Raw genomic sequence first — 19,278 nt, 5'->3', positions numbered from 1 at the left:
TGTCGATTGACAAAACTTTATTTTTGCTGTTTGTATACACATTAGAACCTTGTATGTCTAGGACCAATGTATATTATATAACAGCATAATGATGTTATGCAAATATAATTATAGTTATCAAGTCATTTAGTTTTTGATTTTGAAATAGTTTAATGATGCTGGGATTCACCACAAATCGCACATAAGCTGTGATGATTTAACTGCATTGTGGTTGAAACAATTACACATGTAGCCTTTTGACCTGATTCATATGACAAACAACTTTATTGTATTATGTCGGTTATATATTAAGTATTGTAAATTGAGTCCGTTCTGAATAACATACTCTTTTGAAAACACGATTCTGAACTATTCTTGGTACAAGTAAAAATTATAGTACACTTATAGTAATTATCAAATGTTTAATTGTGAACACACGTATAGTACATGTACTCATACAAATTCAACAAAATTACCCCAGAGTGATTTCAATTGTTAAGTCCAAATTTTTAAATTCAGAAATAATATCTTGTTGGTCATGGGGAATTGCAAAGCGAGTATTTAAAAAGACCTAAAACTGTAAATATATATTTTCGCTAATGTCGCTGATCATGAAAGACACAACGTGGTGTATCTAGATAATAAACTATAATATCTTTAGCTCAAATACCAAAATTATCTTAAATTTTGCAATCCTATTTTATAAGTTTAATACACACTAGTGCATGGATGCACACTTCTTTAATAGAAATGCTGAATATATAGATGAATTACTCATACACTGTCAGGGCTTGAAGTTGAAAGTGCACCCATTAACAGAGCAATTTTTTTTTTGGCATATGATAGTATGGGGGCAAGCTATATTTTAGAAGGACCCTCTGAGCTTGGAAAAAAAAAGCATTTCGTTCTGGTCTGGCCTTTTTTTTTATATAATATTTCAGCAGAAACCATAAAAAAGTCATGAGCATTCCCCTTCAAACTGATATGCATACTACCTAGAAACAAATCACTAATATTTTAAGTAAAGCCCTTATTTCCTGTGGAAAACTGAAACTGTAAAGCACTTTAATTTTTGCAGGTCAGTGAAGAATATCTTACAATGACAGCACAAACTTGTTCCTGAAAACTTAAAGCACATACAATTTGTTGCAACTTATCATCAGTATAACCAGAACACTGTGTCTTTTTATTGGCAGGTTTGGAAAGCATTATGAGTTACCTTTGTTAGCACAGAGTATTATCATGATAATTGCCATGATGGCCATGCTACATCTTTGTACAAAAGTCAAAGCACTCACAGATATAAGCACAAAACGGAGAGCTTTTACAGGTTTGTTTTCATGTTTAGTTTCGGATCTTTTGCATCTTGTTATTGATAATAGATATTGTTGATTGTTGAAATTTGTCATTGTCGCAATAGCTATAATTCACTTTGTCATGTGTAATTAGCATAAATTAGCATATGATTTGTAAACAGAAACATTGCAATAATGTTATTCAAGCAGGAGGGTTGCCACCTGCACACGCTTGGGAATTGAGTTATAAGTGATGATAATAACATGTGCTAAGAATGCAACGATTATGGGTAGATGCTTGTTTGTAAACAATGACACACTATGGACACATGCGCAGGTGATGACTCCCCCACTTCAAGGTCATAGCAGGGGTAAAACAACTTAAAAATTGATCTGTAATTCAGACACTCTCTAAAAGTTACTAAGAGTTGGGATAGTCAAAAGAGCACAATAACCATGAGGTAATCCTTTAGACAAACATTGGTATGGCATATGTACCTCCATATTTGCCAATATACATATTATAAGCTTTTAGATGATTTAAAGTTGCTATAGTAGCATGCTTAATAACTTTTAAGAGAATGTTTGAATCACAGATCAATTATTAACAAGTTTTCCCCCTGCTGCTACTTTAAGGTCATGTGATAAAAATTGTATTGCCCAATTTCCCCTAAATCACCTTTATTTAGAACTAATTGATAATCATTGTATCATGGGCAGTAACCTCTACCTTTGCTTTATTAATACCTTAATACCTACCCCTTCCCTCAGTTGTATCAACCTGCTTGGATAAGTCATATTGGGTCAAGTCGTACTGTTAATATATATACCAGTATATCACATGGTACATTGTGTTACATTGATCAGGTCAAATCACTGAGTTTTAAGGTTTAAATTAGGCTAAAGGTAATAGATTCACATTAAAGCACTAGTAAACAAATGTGTAAATAAGTATGGCCCCGATGTATACAGTTGGTGTAACAGACAGGGTCTTTTGAGAGCACAGCTGCGAAACAATTCTTATTCCCAGTTTGGTTGACATAGTTTGAAATCATGCAGATTCAATAGTTTCATATGACTGTAGTAATGGAAAACTGATTTAATACAATATAGAGTGTTTACATTTTACCAATTAAAATTTCTACAAAATCTATTGTAATAATTCATTCATCAAGTAGTTAAATAAAGAAATTGCTATTAAAAGTCATGAAATATTATTATTATATTAGTAATCACATTGCTATGTATCAGACTCCATGTGGAATTCTTATTATATAACTCTATCATTACCATCATTTTTATCCTGAAATTGCGTATAGTTTTGAAATATTATTCTATCAAAAAGAAACTGCATATCTGACTGTCTGTTATGACATAATTATAGTGAAGCCAAGCTTACCACACATGTAAATAATCCAACACTGTATTGATCTTACTGCTGAAAATGTTAGTGCTGCCACATAAATTATTACTACCACTTCTAGTCTTTGTTCTAAGCCATATTGATTGAATCCTTTGTATGACAAAGTCAACTTCTACCACCTTTCGCATAATCGCCCCACAACATCTTTCAAAAACTTTGATCAAGACCTGTAGCCAGTGAAAATTTAGGTACCAGAAAACCAAAATGTTGCATACAGATTTTGCCTTTTTTATGGTCTACAAGGGGTAATACCTTAACTAATATGTTTTCAGCATCTTGTGGTTTGTTTGTTTGTTATTTGCATGTTTCTTACTCTGTCTGTTTCTTGCTTCATCTGCATTCTGTATACTGCCATCACAGAAAAGTCTTCCCATCATGCATTAGCTAATGATGAGAGTCCCGCACGAGTTCGAAAAGTTGATGATAACTCAGAGCAGCGTAGTACTAGCGTCAGTGCCACTGACATGCACATAGCTTCTTCCCATCGTTTTCTTGGTATGTATTTTTATAATGTCAAACTTAGTGAAAAATCAAAATAATTTCAATCACTAATTCAGTAAACCTATATGTCTATAGTGATTACATTTTGCATTAACTTATGCAATTTATAACAATTAGCATGCAACTTTATCGTAAGCAAAGCTTTGAAATATTATATACACATGTAATATGTATGAGATGTGTGAACTGTCTTGCATGTGTCACCATTGTTCTTTGTTCAATAAAGCTTTTTGCTTGTTACTGTTTCATGATGTTAACACTTTTCTATAGTATATACCGGATTCCGTCATAAATCTGCCCTGAGCAATTAAACAGCAGTTTGGATTTTTAGAAAAATCAAATGGGATCAGGGTATTGGTACAGTCACTGTGTATGGGCAGGATAATTGGACAATCACTGTCTATGGGCAGGGTATTGGTACAGTCACTGTGTATGGGCAGGATAATTGGACAATCACTGTCTATGGGCAGGATAATTGGACAATCACTGTCTATGGGCAGGATAATTGGACAATCACTGTCTATGGGCAGGGTATTGGTACAGTCACTGTGTATGGGCAGGATAATTGGACAATCACTGTCTATGGGCAGGATAATTGGACAATCACTGTCTATAGGCAGGATAATTGGACAATCACTGTCTATGGGCAGGGTATTGGTACAGTCACTGTGTATGGGCAGGATAATTGGACAATCACTGTCTATGGGCAGGATAATTGGACAATCACTGTCTATGGGCAGGATAATTGGACAATCACTGTCTATGGGCAGGATAATTGGACAATCACTGTCTATGGGCAGGGTATTGGTACAGTCACTGTGTATGGGCAGGGTAATTGGACAATCACTGTCTATGGGCAGGGTAATTGGACAGTCACTGTGTATGGGCAGGGTAATTGGACAATCACTGTGTATGGGCAGGGTAATTGGACAGTCACTATGTTTGGGCAGGATAATTGGACAGTCACTGTGTATGGGCAGGGTAATTGGACAATCACTGTCTATGGGCAGGGTAATTGGACAGTCACTGTGTATGGGCAGGGTAATTGGACAATCACTGTCTATGGGCAGGGTAATTGGACAGTCACTGTGTATGGGCAGGTAATTGGACAATCACTGTGTATGGGCAGGGTAATTGGACAGTCACTGTGTATGGGCAGGGTAATTGGAAAGTCACTGTGTATGGACAGGGTAATTGGAAAGTCACTGTGTATGGGCAGGGTAATTGGTCAGTCACTGTATGGGCAGGATAATTGGACAATCACTGTCTATGGGCAGGGTAATTGGACAGTCACTGTGTATGGGCAGGGTAATTGGTCAGTCACTGTGTATGGACAGGGTAATTGGAAAGTCACTGTGTATGGGCAAGGTAATTGGAAAGTCACTGTATGGGCAGGGTAATTGGTCAGTCACTGTATGGGCAGGATAATTGGACAATCACTGTCTATGGGCAGGATAATTGGACAATCACTGTCTATGGGCAGGGTATTGGTAAAGTCACTGTGTATGGGCAGGATAATTGGACAATCACTGTCTACGGGCAGGGTAATTGGACAGTCACTGTCTATGGGCAGGATAATTGGACAATCACTGTCTATGGGCAGGATAATTGGACAATCACTGTCTATGGGCAGGGTATTGGTACAGTCACTGTGTATGGGCAGGATAATTGGACAATCACTGTCTATGGGCAGGGTATTTGGACAGTCACTGTCTATGGGCAGGGTATTTGGACAGTCACTGTGTATGGGCAGGATAATTGGACAATCACTGTCTATGGGCAGGGTAATTGGAAAGTCACTGTGTATGGGCATGGTATTTGGACAGTCACTTTGTATGGGCAGGGTAATTGGACAGTCACTGTCTATGGGCAGGGTAATTGGAAAGTCACTGTGTATGGGCAGGGTAATTGGACAATCACTGTCTATGGGCAGGGTAATTGGAAAGTCACTGTGTATGGGCAGGGTAATTGGACAGTCACTGTCTATGGGCAGGGTAATTGGAAAGTCACTGTGTATGGGCAGGGTAATTGGACAATCACTGTCTATGAGCAGGGTAATTGGACAGTCACTGTGTATGAGCAGGATAATTGGACAATCACTGTCTATGGGCAGGATAATTGGACAATCACTGTCTATGGGCAGGGTATTGGTACAGTCACTGTATGGGCAGGATAATTGGACAATCACTGTCTATGGGTAGGATATTTGGACAGTCACTGTCTATGGGCAGGGTATTTGGACAGTCACTGTATGGGCAGGATAATTGGACAATCACTGTCTATGGGCAGGGTATTTGGACAGTCACTGTGTATGGGCAGGGTATTTGGACAGTCACTTTGTATGGGCAGGGTAATTGGACAGTCACTGTCTATGGGCAGGGTAATTGGAAAGTCACTGTGTATGGGCAGGGTAATTGGACAATCACTGTCTATGGGCAGGGTAATTGGAAAGTCACTGTGTATGGGCAGGGTAATTGGACAGTCACTGTCTATGGGCAGGGTAATTGGAAAGTCACTGTGTATGGGCAGGGTAATTGGACAGTCACTGTCTATGGGCAGGGTAATTGGACAGTCACTATGTTTGGGCAGGATAATTGGACAGTCACTGTGTATGGGCAGGGTAATTGGACAATCACTGTCTATGGGCAGGGTAATTGGACAGTCACTGTGTATGGGCAGGGTAATTGGACAATCACTGTCTATGGGCAGGGTAATTGGACAGTCACTGTGTATGGGCAGGTAATTGGACAATCACTGTGTATGGGCAGGGTAATTGGACAGTCACTGTGTATGGGCAGGGTAATTGGACAGTCACTATGTTTGGGCAGGATAATTGGACAGTCACTGTGTATGGGCAGGGTAATTGGACAATCACTGTCTATGGGCAGGGTAATTGGACAGTCACTGTGTATGGGCAGGGTAATTGGACAATCACTGTCTATGGGCAGGGTAATTGGACAGTCACTGTGTATGGGCAGGTAATTGGACAATCACTGTGTATGGGCAGGGTAATTGGACAGTCACTGTGTATGGGCAGGGTAATTGGAAAGTCACTGTGTATGGACAGGGTAATTGGAAAGTCACTGTGTATGGGCAGGGTAATTGGTCAGTCACTGTATGGGCAGGATAATTGGACAATCACTGTCTATGGGCAGGGTAATTGGACAGTCACTGTGTATGGGCAGGGTAATTGGTCAGTCACTGTGTATGGACAGGGTAATTGGAAAGTCACTGTGTATGGGCAGGGTAATTGGAAAGTCACTGTGTATGGGCAGGGTAATTGGTCAGTCACTGTATGGGCAGGATAATTGGACAATCACTGTCTATGGGCAGGATAATTGGACAATCACTGTCTATGGGCAGGGTATTGGTAAAGTCACTGTGTATGGGCAGGATAATTGGACAATCACTGTCTACGGGCAGGGTAATTGGACAGTCACTGTCTATGGGCAGGATAATTGGACAATCACTGTCTATGGGCAGGATAATTGGACAATCACTGTCTATGGGCAGGGTATTGGTACAGTCACTGTGTATGGGCAGGATAATTGGACAATCACTGTCTATGGGCAGGGTATTTGGACAGTCACTGTCTATGGGCAGGGTATTTGGACAGTCACTGTGTATGGGCAGGATAATTGGACAATCACTGTCTATGGGCAGGGTAATTGGAAAGTCACTGTGTATGGGCAGGGTAATTGGTCAGTCACTGTATGGGCAGGATAATTGGACAATCACTGTCTATGGGCAGGATAATTGGACAATCACTGTCTATGGGCAGGGTATTGGTACAGTCACTGTGTATGGGCAGGATAATTGGACAATCACTGTCTATGGGTAGGATATTTGGACAGTCACTGTCTATGGGCAGGGTATTTGGACAGTCACTGTATGGGCAGGATAATTGGACAATCACTGTCTATGGGCAGGGTATTTGGACAGTCACTGTGTATGGGCAGGGTATTTGGACAGTCACTTTGTATGGGCAGGGTAATTGGACAGTCACTGTCTATGGGCAGGGTAATTGGAAAGTCACTGTGTATGGGCAGGGTAATTGGACAATCACTGTCTATGGGCAGGGTAATTGGAAAGTCACTGTGTATGGGCAGGGTAATTGGACAGTCACTGTCTATGGGCAGGGTAATTGGAAAGTCACTGTGTATGGGCAGGGTAATTGGACAATCACTGTCTATGAGCAGGGTAATTGGAAAGTCACTGTGTATGGGCAGGGTAATTGGACAGTCACTGTGTATGAGCAGGATAATTGGACAATCACTGTCTATGGGCAGGATAATTGGACAATCACTGTCTATGGGCAGGGTATTGGTACAGTCACTGTATGGGCAGGATAATTGGACAATCACTGTCTATGGGTAGGATATTTGGACAGTCACTGTCTATGGGCAGGGTATTTGGACAGTCACTGTATGGGCAGGATAATTGGACAATCACTGTCTATGGGCAGGGTATTTGGACAGTCACTGTGTATGGGCAGGGTATTTGGACAGTCACTTTGTATGGGCAGGGTAATTGGACAGTCACTGTCTATGGGCAGGGTAATTGGAAAGTCACTGTGTATGGGCAGGGTAATTGGACAATCACTGTCTATGGGCAGGGTAATTGGAAAGTCACTGTGTATGGGCAGGGTAATTGGACAGTCACTGTCTATGGGCAGGGTAATTGGAAAGTCACTGTGTATGGGCAGGGTAATTGGACAATCACTGTCTATGGGCAGGGTAATTGGAAAGTCACTGTATATGGGCAGGGTAATTGGACAGTCACTGTGTATGAGCAGGATAATTGGACAATCACTGTCTATGGGCAGGGTAATTGGAAAGTCACTGTGTATGGGCAGGGTAATTGGACAGTCACTGTGTATGGGCAGGGTAATTGGACAGTCACTATGTTTGGGCAGGGTAATTGGACAGTCACTATGTTTGGGCAGGGTAATTGGACAGTCACTATGCTGGGCAGGGTAATTGGACAATCACTGTCTATGGGCAGGGTATTTGGACAGTCACTGTGTATGAGCAGGATAATTGGACAATCACTGTCTATGGGCAGGGTAATTGGAAAGTCACTGTGTATGGGCAAATTAATTGGACAGTCACTGTGTATGGGCAGGGTAATTGGACAGTCACTATGTTTGGGCAGGGTAATTGGACAGTCACTATGTTTGGGCAGGGTAATTGGACAGTCACTATGCTGGGCAGGGTAATTGGACAATCACTGTCTATGGGCAGGGTATTTGGACAGTCACTATGTATGGGCAGGGTATTTGGACAGTCACTGTGTATGGGCAGGGTAATTGGACAGTCACTGTCTATGGGCAGGGTAATTAGAAAGTCACTGTGTATGGGCAGGGTAATTGGACAATCACTGTCTATGGGCAGGGTAATTGGAAAGTCACTGTGTATGGGCAGGGTAATTGGACAGTCACTGTCTATGGGCAGGGTAATTGGACAGTCACTGTCTATTGGCAGGGTAATTGGAAAGTCACTGTGTATGGGCAGGGTAATTGGACAATCACTGTCTATGGGCAGGGTAATTGGAAAGTCACTGTCTATGGGCTGGGTAATTGGTCAGTCACTGTGTATGGGCAGGGTAATTGGTCAGTCACTGTGTATGAGCAGGATAATTGGACAATCACTGTCTATGGGCAGGGTAATTGGACAGTCACTATGTTTGGGCAGGGTAATTGGACAGTTACTATGCTGGGCAGGGTAATTGGACAATCACTGTCTATGGGCAGGGTAATTGGACAGTCACTGTGTATGGGCAGGGTAATTGGACAGTCACTGTGTATGGGCAGGGTAATTGGACAGTCGCTGTCTGGGCAGGGTAATTAGAAAGTCACTGTGTATGGGCAGGGTAATTGGACAATCACTGTCTATGGGCAGGGTAATTGGAAAGTCACTGTGTATGGGCAGGGTAATTGGACAGTCACTGTCTATGGGCAGGGTAATTGGACAGTCACTATGTTTGGGCAGGATAATTGGACAGTCACTGTGTATGGGCAGGGTAATTGGACAATCACTGTCTATGGGCAGGGTAATTGGACAGTCACTGTGTATGGGCAGGATAATTGGACAGTCACTGTGTATGGGCAGGGTAATTGGACAATCACTGTCTATGGGCAGGGTAATTGGACAGTCACTGTGTATGGGCAGGGTAATTGGACAATCACTGTCTATGGGCAGGGTAATTGGACAGTCACTGTGTATGGGCAGGTAATTGGACAATCACTGTGTATGGGCAGGGTAATTGGACAGTCACTGTGTATGGGCAGGGTAATTGGAAAGTCACTGTGTATGGACAGGGTAATTGGAAAGTCACTGTGTATGGGCAGGGTAATTGGTCAGTCACTGTATGGGCAGGATAATTGGACAATCACTGTCTATGGGCAGGGTAATTGGACAGTCACTGTGTATGGGCAGGGTAATTGGTCAGTCACTGTGTATGGACAGGGTAATTGGAAAGTCACTGTGTATGGGCAGGGTAATTGGAAAGTCACTGTGTATGGGCAGGGTAATTGGTCAGTCACTGTATGGGCAGGATAATTGGACAATCACTGTCTATGGGCAGGATAATTGGACAATCACTGTCTATGGGCAGGGTATTGGTAAAGTCACTGTGTATGGGCAGGATAATTGGACAATCACTGTCTACGGGCAGGGTAATTGGACAGTCACTGTCTATGGGCAGGATAATTGGACAATCACTGTCTATGGGCAGGATAATTGGACAATCACTGTCTATGGGCAGGGTATTGGTACAGTCACTGTGTATGGGCAGGATAATTGGACAATCACTGTCTATGGGCAGGGTATTTGGACAGTCACTGTCTATGGGCAGGGTATTTGGACAGTCACTGTGTATGGGCAGGATAATTGGACAATCACTGTCTATGGGCAGGGTAATTGGAAAGTCACTGTGTATGGGCAGGGTAATTGGTCAGTCACTGTATGGGCAGGATAATTGGACAATCACTGTCTATGGGCAGGATAATTGGACAATCACTGTCTATGGGCAGGGTATTGGTACAGTCACTGTGTATGGGCAGGATAATTGGACAATCACTGTCTATGGGTAGGATATTTGGACAGTCACTGTCTATGGGCAGGGTATTTGGACAGTCACTGTATGGGCAGGATAATTGGACAATCACTGTCTATGGGCAGGGTATTTGGACAGTCACTGTGTATGGGCAGGGTATTTGGACAGTCACTTTGTATGGGCAGGGTAATTGGACAGTCACTGTCTATGGGCAGGGTAATTGGAAAGTCACTGTGTATGGGCAGGGTAATTGGACAATCACTGTCTATGGGCAGGGTAATTGGAAAGTCACTGTGTATGGGCAGGGTAATTGGACAGTCACTGTCTATGGGCAGGGTAATTGGAAAGTCACTGTGTATGGGCAGGGTAATTGGACAATCACTGTCTATGAGCAGGGTAATTGGAAAGTCACTGTGTATGGGCAGGGTAATTGGACAGTCACTGTGTATGAGCAGGATAATTGGACAATCACTGTCTATGGGCAGGATAATTGGACAATCACTGTCTATGGGCAGGGTATTGGTACAGTCACTGTATGGGCAGGATAATTGGACAATCACTGTCTATGGGTAGGATATTTGGACAGTCACTGTCTATGGGCAGGGTATTTGGACAGTCACTGTATGGGCAGGATAATTGGACAATCACTGTCTATGGGCAGGGTATTTGGACAGTCACTGTGTATGGGCAGGGTATTTGGACAGTCACTTTGTATGGGCAGGGTAATTGGACAGTCACTGTCTATGGGCAGGGTAATTGGAAAGTCACTGTGTATGGGCAGGGTAATTGGACAATCACTGTCTATGGGCAGGGTAATTGGAAAGTCACTGTGTATGGGCAGGGTAATTGGACAGTCACTGTCTATGGGCAGGGTAATTGGAAAGTCACTGTGTATGGGCAGGGTAATTGGACAATCACTGTCTATGGGCAGGGTAATTGGAAAGTCACTGTGTATGGGCAGGGTAATTGGACAGTCACTGTGTATGAGCAGGATAATTGGACAATCACTGTCTATGGGCAGGGTAATTGGAAAGTCACTGTGTATGGGCAGGGTAATTGGACAGTCACTGTGTATGGGCAGGGTAATTGGACAGTCACTATGTTTGGGCAGGGTAATTGGACAGTCACTATGTTTGGGCAGGGTAATTGGACAGTCACTATGCTGGGCAGGGTAATTGGACAATCACTGTCTATGGGCAGGGTATTTGGACAGTCACTGTGTATGAGCAGGATAATTGGACAATCACTGTCTATGGGCAGGGTAATTGGAAAGTCACTGTGTATGGGCAAATTAATTGGACAGTCACTGTGTATGGGCAGGGTAATTGGACAGTCACTATGTTTGGGCAGGGTAATTGGACAGTCACTATGTTTGGGCAGGGTAATTGGACAGTCACTATGCTGGGCAGGGTAATTGGACAATCACTGTCTATGGGCAGGGTATTTGGACAGTCACTATGTATGGGCAGGGTATTTGGACAGTCACTGTGTATGGGCAGGGTAATTGGACAGTCACTGTCTATGGGCAGGGTAATTAGAAAGTCACTGTGTATGGGCAGGGTAATTGGACAATCACTGTCTATGGGCAGGGTAATTGGAAAGTCACTGTGTATGGGCAGGGTAATTGGACAGTCACTGTGTATGAGCAGGATAATTGGACAATCACTGTCTATGGGCAGGGTAATTGGACAGTCACTATGTTTGGGCAGGGTAATTGGACAGTCACTATGCTGGGCAGGGTAATTGGACAATCACTGTCTATGGGCAGGGTATTTGGACAGTCACTATGTATGGGCATGGTATTTGGACAGTCACTTTGTATGGGCAGGGTAATTGGACAGTCACTGTCTATGGGCAGGGTAATTGGAAAGTCACTGTGTATGGGCAGGGTAATTGGACAATCACTGTCTATGGGCAGGGTAATTGGAAAGTCACTGTGTATGGGCAGGGTAATTGGACAGTCACTGTCTATGGGCAGGGTAATTGGAAAGTCACTGTGTATGGGCAGGGTAATTGGACAATCACTGTCTATGAGCAGGGTAATTGGAAAGTCACTGTGTATGGGCAGGGTAATTGGACAGTCACTGTGTATGAGCAGGATAATTGGACAATCACTGTCTATGGGCAGGATAATTGGACAATCACTGTCTATGGGCAGGGTATTGGTACAGTCACTGTATGGGCAGGATAATTGGACAATCACTGTCTATGGGTAGGATATTTGGACAGTCACTGTCTATGGGCAGGGTATTTGGACAGTCACTGTATGGGCAGGATAATTGGACAATCACTGTCTATGGGCAGGGTATTTGGACAGTCACTGTGTATGGGCAGGGTATTTGGACAGTCACTTTGTATGGGCAGGGTAATTGGACAGTCACTGTCTATGGGCAGGGTAATTGGAAAGTCACTGTGTATGGGCAGGGTAATTGGACAATCACTGTCTATGGGCAGGGTAATTGGAAAGTCACTGTGTATGGGCAGGGTAATTGGACAGTCACTGTCTATGGGCAGGGTAATTGGAAAGTCACTGTGTATGGGCAGGGTAATTGGACAGTCACTGTCTATGGGCAGGGTAATTGGACAGTCACTATGTTTGGGCAGGATAATTGGACAGTCACTGTGTATGGGCAGGGTAATTGGACAATCACTGTCTATGGGCAGGGTAATTGGACAGTCACTGTGTATGGGCAGGGTAATTGGACAATCACTGTCTATGGGCAGGGTAATTGGACAGTCACTGTGTATGGGCAGGTAATTGGACAATCACTGTGTATGGGCAGGGTAATTGGACAGTCACTGTGTATGGGCAGGGTAATTGGACAGTCACTATGTTTGGGCAGGATAATTGGACAGTCACTGTGTATGGGCAGGGTAATTGGACAATCACTGTCTATGGGCAGGGTAATTGGACAGTCACTGTGTATGGGCAGGGTAATTGGACAATCACTGTCTATGGGCAGGGTAATTGGACAGTCACTGTGTATGGGCAGGTAATTGGACAATCACTGTGTATGGGCAGGGTAATTGGACAGTCACTGTGTATGGGCAGGGTAATTGGAAAGTCACTGTGTATGGACAGGGTAATTGGAAAGTCACTGTGTATGGGCAGGGTAATTGGTCAGTCACTGTATGGGCAGGATAATTGGACAATCACTGTCTATGGGCAGGGTAATTGGACAGTCACTGTGTATGGGCAGGGTAATTGGTCAGTCACTGTGTATGGACAGGGTAATTGGAAAGTCACTGTGTATGGGCAGGGTAATTGGAAAGTCACTGTGTATGGGCAGGGTAATTGGTCAGTCACTGTATGGGCAGGATAATTGGACAATCACTGTCTATGGGCAGGATAATTGGACAATCACTGTCTATGGGCAGGGTATTGGTAAAGTCACTGTGTATGGGCAGGATAATTGGACAATCACTGTCTACGGGCAGGGTAATTGGACAGTCACTGTCTATGGGCAGGATAATTGGACAATCACTGTCTATGGGCAGGATAATTGGACAATCACTGTCTATGGGCAGGGTATTGGTACAGTCACTGTGTATGGGCAGGATAATTGGACAATCACTGTCTATGGGCAGGGTATTTGGACAGTCACTGTCTATGGGCAGGGTATTTGGACAGTCACTGTGTATGGGCAGGATAATTGGACAATCACTGTCTATGGGCAGGGTAATTGGAAAGTCACTGTGTATGGGCAGGGTAATTGGTCAGTCACTGTATGGGCAGGATAATTGGACAATCACTGTCTATGGGCAGGATAATTGGACAATCACTGTCTATGGGCAGGGTATTGGTACAGTCACTGTGTATGGGCAGGATAATTGGACAATCACTGTCTATGGGTAGGATATTTGGACAGTCACTGTCTATGGGCAGGGTATTTGGACAGTCACTGTATGGGCAGGATAATTGGACAATCACTGTCTATGGGCAGGGTATTTGGACAGTCACTGTGTATGGGCAGGGTATTTGGACAGTCACTTTGTATGGGCAGGGTAATTGGACAGTCACTGTCTATGGGCAGGGTAATTGGAAAGTCACTGTGTATGGGCAGGGTAATTGGACAATCACTGTCTATGGGCAGGGTAATTGGAAAGTCACTGTGTATGGGCAGGGTAATTGGACAGTCACTGTCTATGGGCAGGGTAATTGGAAAGTCACTGTGTATGGGCAGGGTAATTGGACAATCACTGTCTATGAGCAGGGTAATTGGAAAGTCACTGTGTATGGGCAGGGTAATTGGACAGTCACTGTGTATGAGCAGGATAATTGGACAATCACTGTCTATGGGCAGGATAATTGGACAATCACTGTCTATGGGCAGGGTATTGGTACAGTCACTGTATGGGCAGGATAATTGGACAATCACTGTCTATGGGTAGGATATTTGGACAGTCACTGTCTATGGGCAGGGTATTTGGACAGTCACTGTATGGGCAGGATAATTGGACAATCACTGTCTATGGGCAGGGTATTTGGACAGTCACTGTGTATGGGCAGGGTATTTGGACAGTCACTTTGTATGGGCAGGGTAATTGGACAGTCACTGTCTATGGGCAGGGTAATTGGAAAGTCACTGTGTATGGGCAGGGTAATTGGACAATCACTGTCTATGGGCAGGGTAATTGGAAAGTCACTGTGTATGGGCAGGGTAATTGGACAGTCACTGTCTATGGGCAGGGTAATTGGAAAGTCACTGTGTATGGGCAGGGTAATTGGACAATCACTGTCTATGGGCAGGGTAATTGGAAAGTCACTGTGTATGGGCAGGGTAATTGGACAGTCACTGTGTATGAGCAGGATAATTGGACAATCACTGTCTATGGGCAGGGTAATTGGAAAGTCACTGTGTATGGGCAGGGTAATTGGACAGTCACTGTGTATGGGCAGGGTAATTGGACAGTCACTATGTTTGGGCAGGGTAATTGGACAGTCACTATGTTTGGGCAGGGTAATTGGACAGTCACTATGCTGGGCAGGGTAATTGGACAATCACTGTCTATGGGCAGGGTATTTGGACAGTCACTGTGTATGAGCAGGATAATTGGACAATCACTGTCTATGGGCAGGGTAATTGGAAAGTCACTGTGTATGGGCAAATTAATTGGACAGTCACTGTGTATGGGCAGGGTAATTGGACAGTCACTATGTTTGGGCAGGGTAATTGGACAGTCACTATGCTGGGCAGGGTAATTGGACAATCACTGTCTATGGGCAGGGTATTTGGACAGTCACTATGTATGGGCAGGGTATTTGGACAGTCACTGTGTATGGGCAGGGTAATTGGACAGTCACTGTCTATGGGCAGGGTAATTAGAAAGTCACTGTGTATGGGCAGGGTAATTGGACAATCACTGTCTATGGGCAGGGTAATTGGAAAGTCACTGTGTATGGGCAGGGTAATTGGACAGTCACTGTCTATGGGCAGGGTAATTGGACAGTCACTGTCTATTGGCAGGGTAATTGGAAAGTCACTGTGTATGGGCAGGGTAATTGGACAATCACTGTCTATGGGCAGGGTAATTGGAAAGTCACTGTCTATGGGCTGGGTAATTGGTCAGTCACTGTGTATGGGCAGGGTAATTGGTCAGTCACTGTGTATGAGCAGGATAATTGGACAATCACTGTCTATGGGCAGGGTAATTGGACAGTCACTATGTTTGGGCAGGGTAATTGGACAGTTACTATGCTGGGCAGGGTAATTGGACAATCACTGTCTATGGGCAGGGTATTTGGACAGTCACTATGTATGGGCAGGGTATTTGGACAGTCACTGTGTATGGGCAGGGTAATTGGACAGTCGCTGTCTGGGCAGGGTAATTAGAAAGTCACTGTGTATGGGCAGGGTAATTGGACAATCACTGTCTATGGGCAGGGTAATTGGAAAGTCACTGTGTATGGGCAGGGTAATTGGACAGTCACTGTCTATGGGCAGGGTAATTGGACAGTCACTATGTTTGGGCAGGATAATTGGACAGTCACTGTGTATGGGCAGGGTAATTGGACAATCACTGTCTATGGGCAGGGTAATTGGACAGTCACTGTGTATGGGCAGGGTAATTGGACAATCACTGTCTATGGGCAGGGTAATTGGACAGTCACTGTGTATGGGCAGGGTAATTGGACAATCACTGTCTATGGGCAGGGTAATTGGACAGTCACTGTGTATGGGCAGGTAATTGGACAATCACTGTGTATGGGCAGGGTAATTGGACAGTCACTGTGTATGGGCAGGGTAATTGGAAAGTCACTGTGTATGGACAGGGTAATTGGAAAGTCACTGTGTATGGGCAGGGTAATTGGTCAGTCACTGTATGGGCAGGATAATTGGACAATCACTGTCTATGGGCAGGGTAATTGGACAGTCACTGTGTATGGGCAGGGTAATTGGTCAGTCACTGTGTATGGACAGGGTAATTGGAAAGTCACTGTGTATGGGCAGGGTAATTGGAAAGTCACTGTGTATGGGCAGGGTAATTGGTCAGTCACTGTATGGGCAGGATAATTGGACAATCACTGTCTATGGGCAGGATAATTGGACAATCACTGTCTATGGGCAGGGTATTGGTAAAGTCACTGTGTATGGGCAGGATAATTGGACAATCACTGTCTACGGGCAGGGTAATTGGACAGTCACTGTCTATGGGCAGGATAATTGGACAATCCCTGTCTATGGGCAGGATAATTGGACAATCACTGTCTATGGGCAGGGTATTGGTACAGTCACTGTGTATGGGCAGGATAATTGGACAATCACTGTCTATGGGCAGGGTATTTGGACAGTCACTGTCTATGGGCAGGGTATTTGGACAGTCACTGTGTATGGGCAGGATAATTGGACAATCACTGTCTATGGGCAGGGTAATTGGAAAGTCACTGTGTATGGGCAGGGTAATTGGTCAGTCACTGTATGGGCAGGATAATTGGACAATCACTGTCTATGGGCAGGATAATTGGACAATCACTGTCTATGGGCAGGGTATTGGTACAGTCACTGTGTATGGGCAGGATAATTGGACAATCACTGTCTATGGGTAGGATATTTGGACAGTCACTGTCTATGGGCAGGGTATTTGGACAGTCACTGTATGGGCAGGATAATTGGACAATCACTGTCTATGGGCAGGGTATTTGGACAGTCACTGTGTATGGGCAGGGTATTTGGACAGTCACTTTGTATGGGCAGGGTAATTGGACAGTCACTGTCTATGGGCAGGGTAATTGGAAAGTCACTGTGTATGGGCAGGGTAATTGGACAATCACTGTCTATGGGCAGGGTAATTGGAAAGTCACTGTGTATGGGCAGGGTAATTGGACAGTCACTGTCTATGGGCAGGGTAATTGGAAAGTCACTGTGTATGGGCAGGGTAATTGGACAATCACTGTCTATGAGCAGGGTAATTGGAAAGTCACTGTGTATGGGCAGGGTAATTGGACAGTCACTGTGTATGAGCAGGATAATTGGACAATCACTGTCTATGGGCAGGATAATTGGACAATCACTGTCTATGGGCAGGGTATTGGTACAGTCACTGTATGGGCAGGATAATTGGACAATCACTGTCTATGGGTAGGATATTTGGACAGTCACTGTCTATGGGCAGGGTATTTGGACAGTCACTGTATGGGCAGGATAATTGGACAATCACTGTCTATGGGCAGGGTATTTGGACAGTCACTGTGTATGGGCAGGGTATTTGGACAGTCACTTTGTATGGGCAGGGTAATTGGACAGTCACTGTCTATTGGCAGGGTAATTGGAAAGTCACTGTGTATGGGCAGGGTAATTGGACAATCACTGTCTATGGGCAGGGTAATTGGAAAGTCACTGTGTATGGGCAGGGTAATTGGACAGTCACTGTCTATGGGCAGGGTAATTGGAAAGTCACTGTGTATGGGCAGGGTAATTGGACAATCACTGTCTATGGGCAGGGTAATTGGAAAGTCACTGTGTATGGGCAGGGTAATTGGACAGTCACTGTGTATGAGCAGGATAATTGGACAATCACTGTCTATGGGCAGGGTAATTGGAAAGTCACTGTGTATGGGCAGGGTAATTGGACAGTCACTGTGTATGGGCAGGGTAATTGGACAGTCACTATGTTTGGGCAGGGTAATTGGACAGTCACTATGTTTGGGCAGGGTAATTGGACAGTCACTATGCTGGGCAGGGTAATTGGACAATCACTGTCTATGGGCAGGGTATTTGGACAGTCACTGTGTATGAGCAGGATAATTGGACAATCACTGTCTATGGGCAGGGTAATTGGAAAGTCACTGTGTATGGGCAAATTAATTGGACAGTCACTGTGTATGGGCAGGGTAATTGGACAGTCACTATGTTTGGGCAGGGTAATTGGACAGTCACTATGTTTGGGCAGGGTAATTGGACAGTCACTATGCTGGGCAGGGTAATTGGACAATCACTGTCTATGGGCAGGGTATTTGGACAGTCACTATGTATGGGCAGGGTATTTGGACAGTCACTGTGTATGGGCAGGGTAATTGGACAGTCACTGTCTATGGGCAGGGTAATTAGAAAGTCACTGTGTATGGGCAGGGTAATTGGACAATCACTGTCTATGGGCAGGGTAATTGGAAAGTCACTGTGTATGGGCAGGGTAATTGGACAGTCACTGTCTATGGGCAGGGTAATTGGACAGTCACTGTCTATTGGCAGGGTAATTGGAAAGTCACTGTGTATGGGCAGGGTAATTGGACAATCACTGTCTATGGGCAGGGTAATTGGAAAGTCACTGTCTATGGGCTGGGTAATTGGTCAGTCACTGTGTATGGGCAGGGTAATTGGTCAGTCACTGTGTATGAGCAGGATAATTGGACAATCACTGTCTATGGGCAGGGTAATTGGACAGTCACTATGTTTGGGCAGGGTAATTGGACAGTTACTATGCTGGGCAGGGTAATTGGACAATCACTGTCTATGGGCAGGGTATTTGGACAGTCACTATGTATGGGCAGGGTATTTGGACAGTCACTGTGTATGGGCAGGGTAA

General features: G+C 44.2%; 1 protein-coding gene across 1 annotated transcript in view; it reads left to right on the top strand.

The window, feature by feature from the left end:
- Positions 1 to 19,278, top strand: part of LOC144363083 (solute carrier family 66 member 2-like) — a 73,481-nt gene that overhangs the window by 8,585 nt on the left and 45,618 nt on the right. The window contains exon 3 of the mRNA XM_085500042.1: positions 1,176 to 1,309. Coding sequence (XP_085356168.1) covers positions 1,176 to 1,309 — 134 coding nt within the window. The remainder of the gene's footprint in view (positions 1 to 1,175; positions 1,310 to 19,278) is intronic.

The sequence above is a fragment of the Saccoglossus kowalevskii genome, chromosome 6, assembly GCF_978046115.1.
Source record: "Saccoglossus kowalevskii chromosome 6, keSacKowa6.1, whole genome shotgun sequence".
Lineage (NCBI taxonomy): Eukaryota > Metazoa > Hemichordata > Enteropneusta > Harrimaniidae > Saccoglossus > Saccoglossus kowalevskii.
Note: the sequence above shows the minus strand (reverse complement) of the source record. Positions and strands in the feature narration are given on the sequence as shown.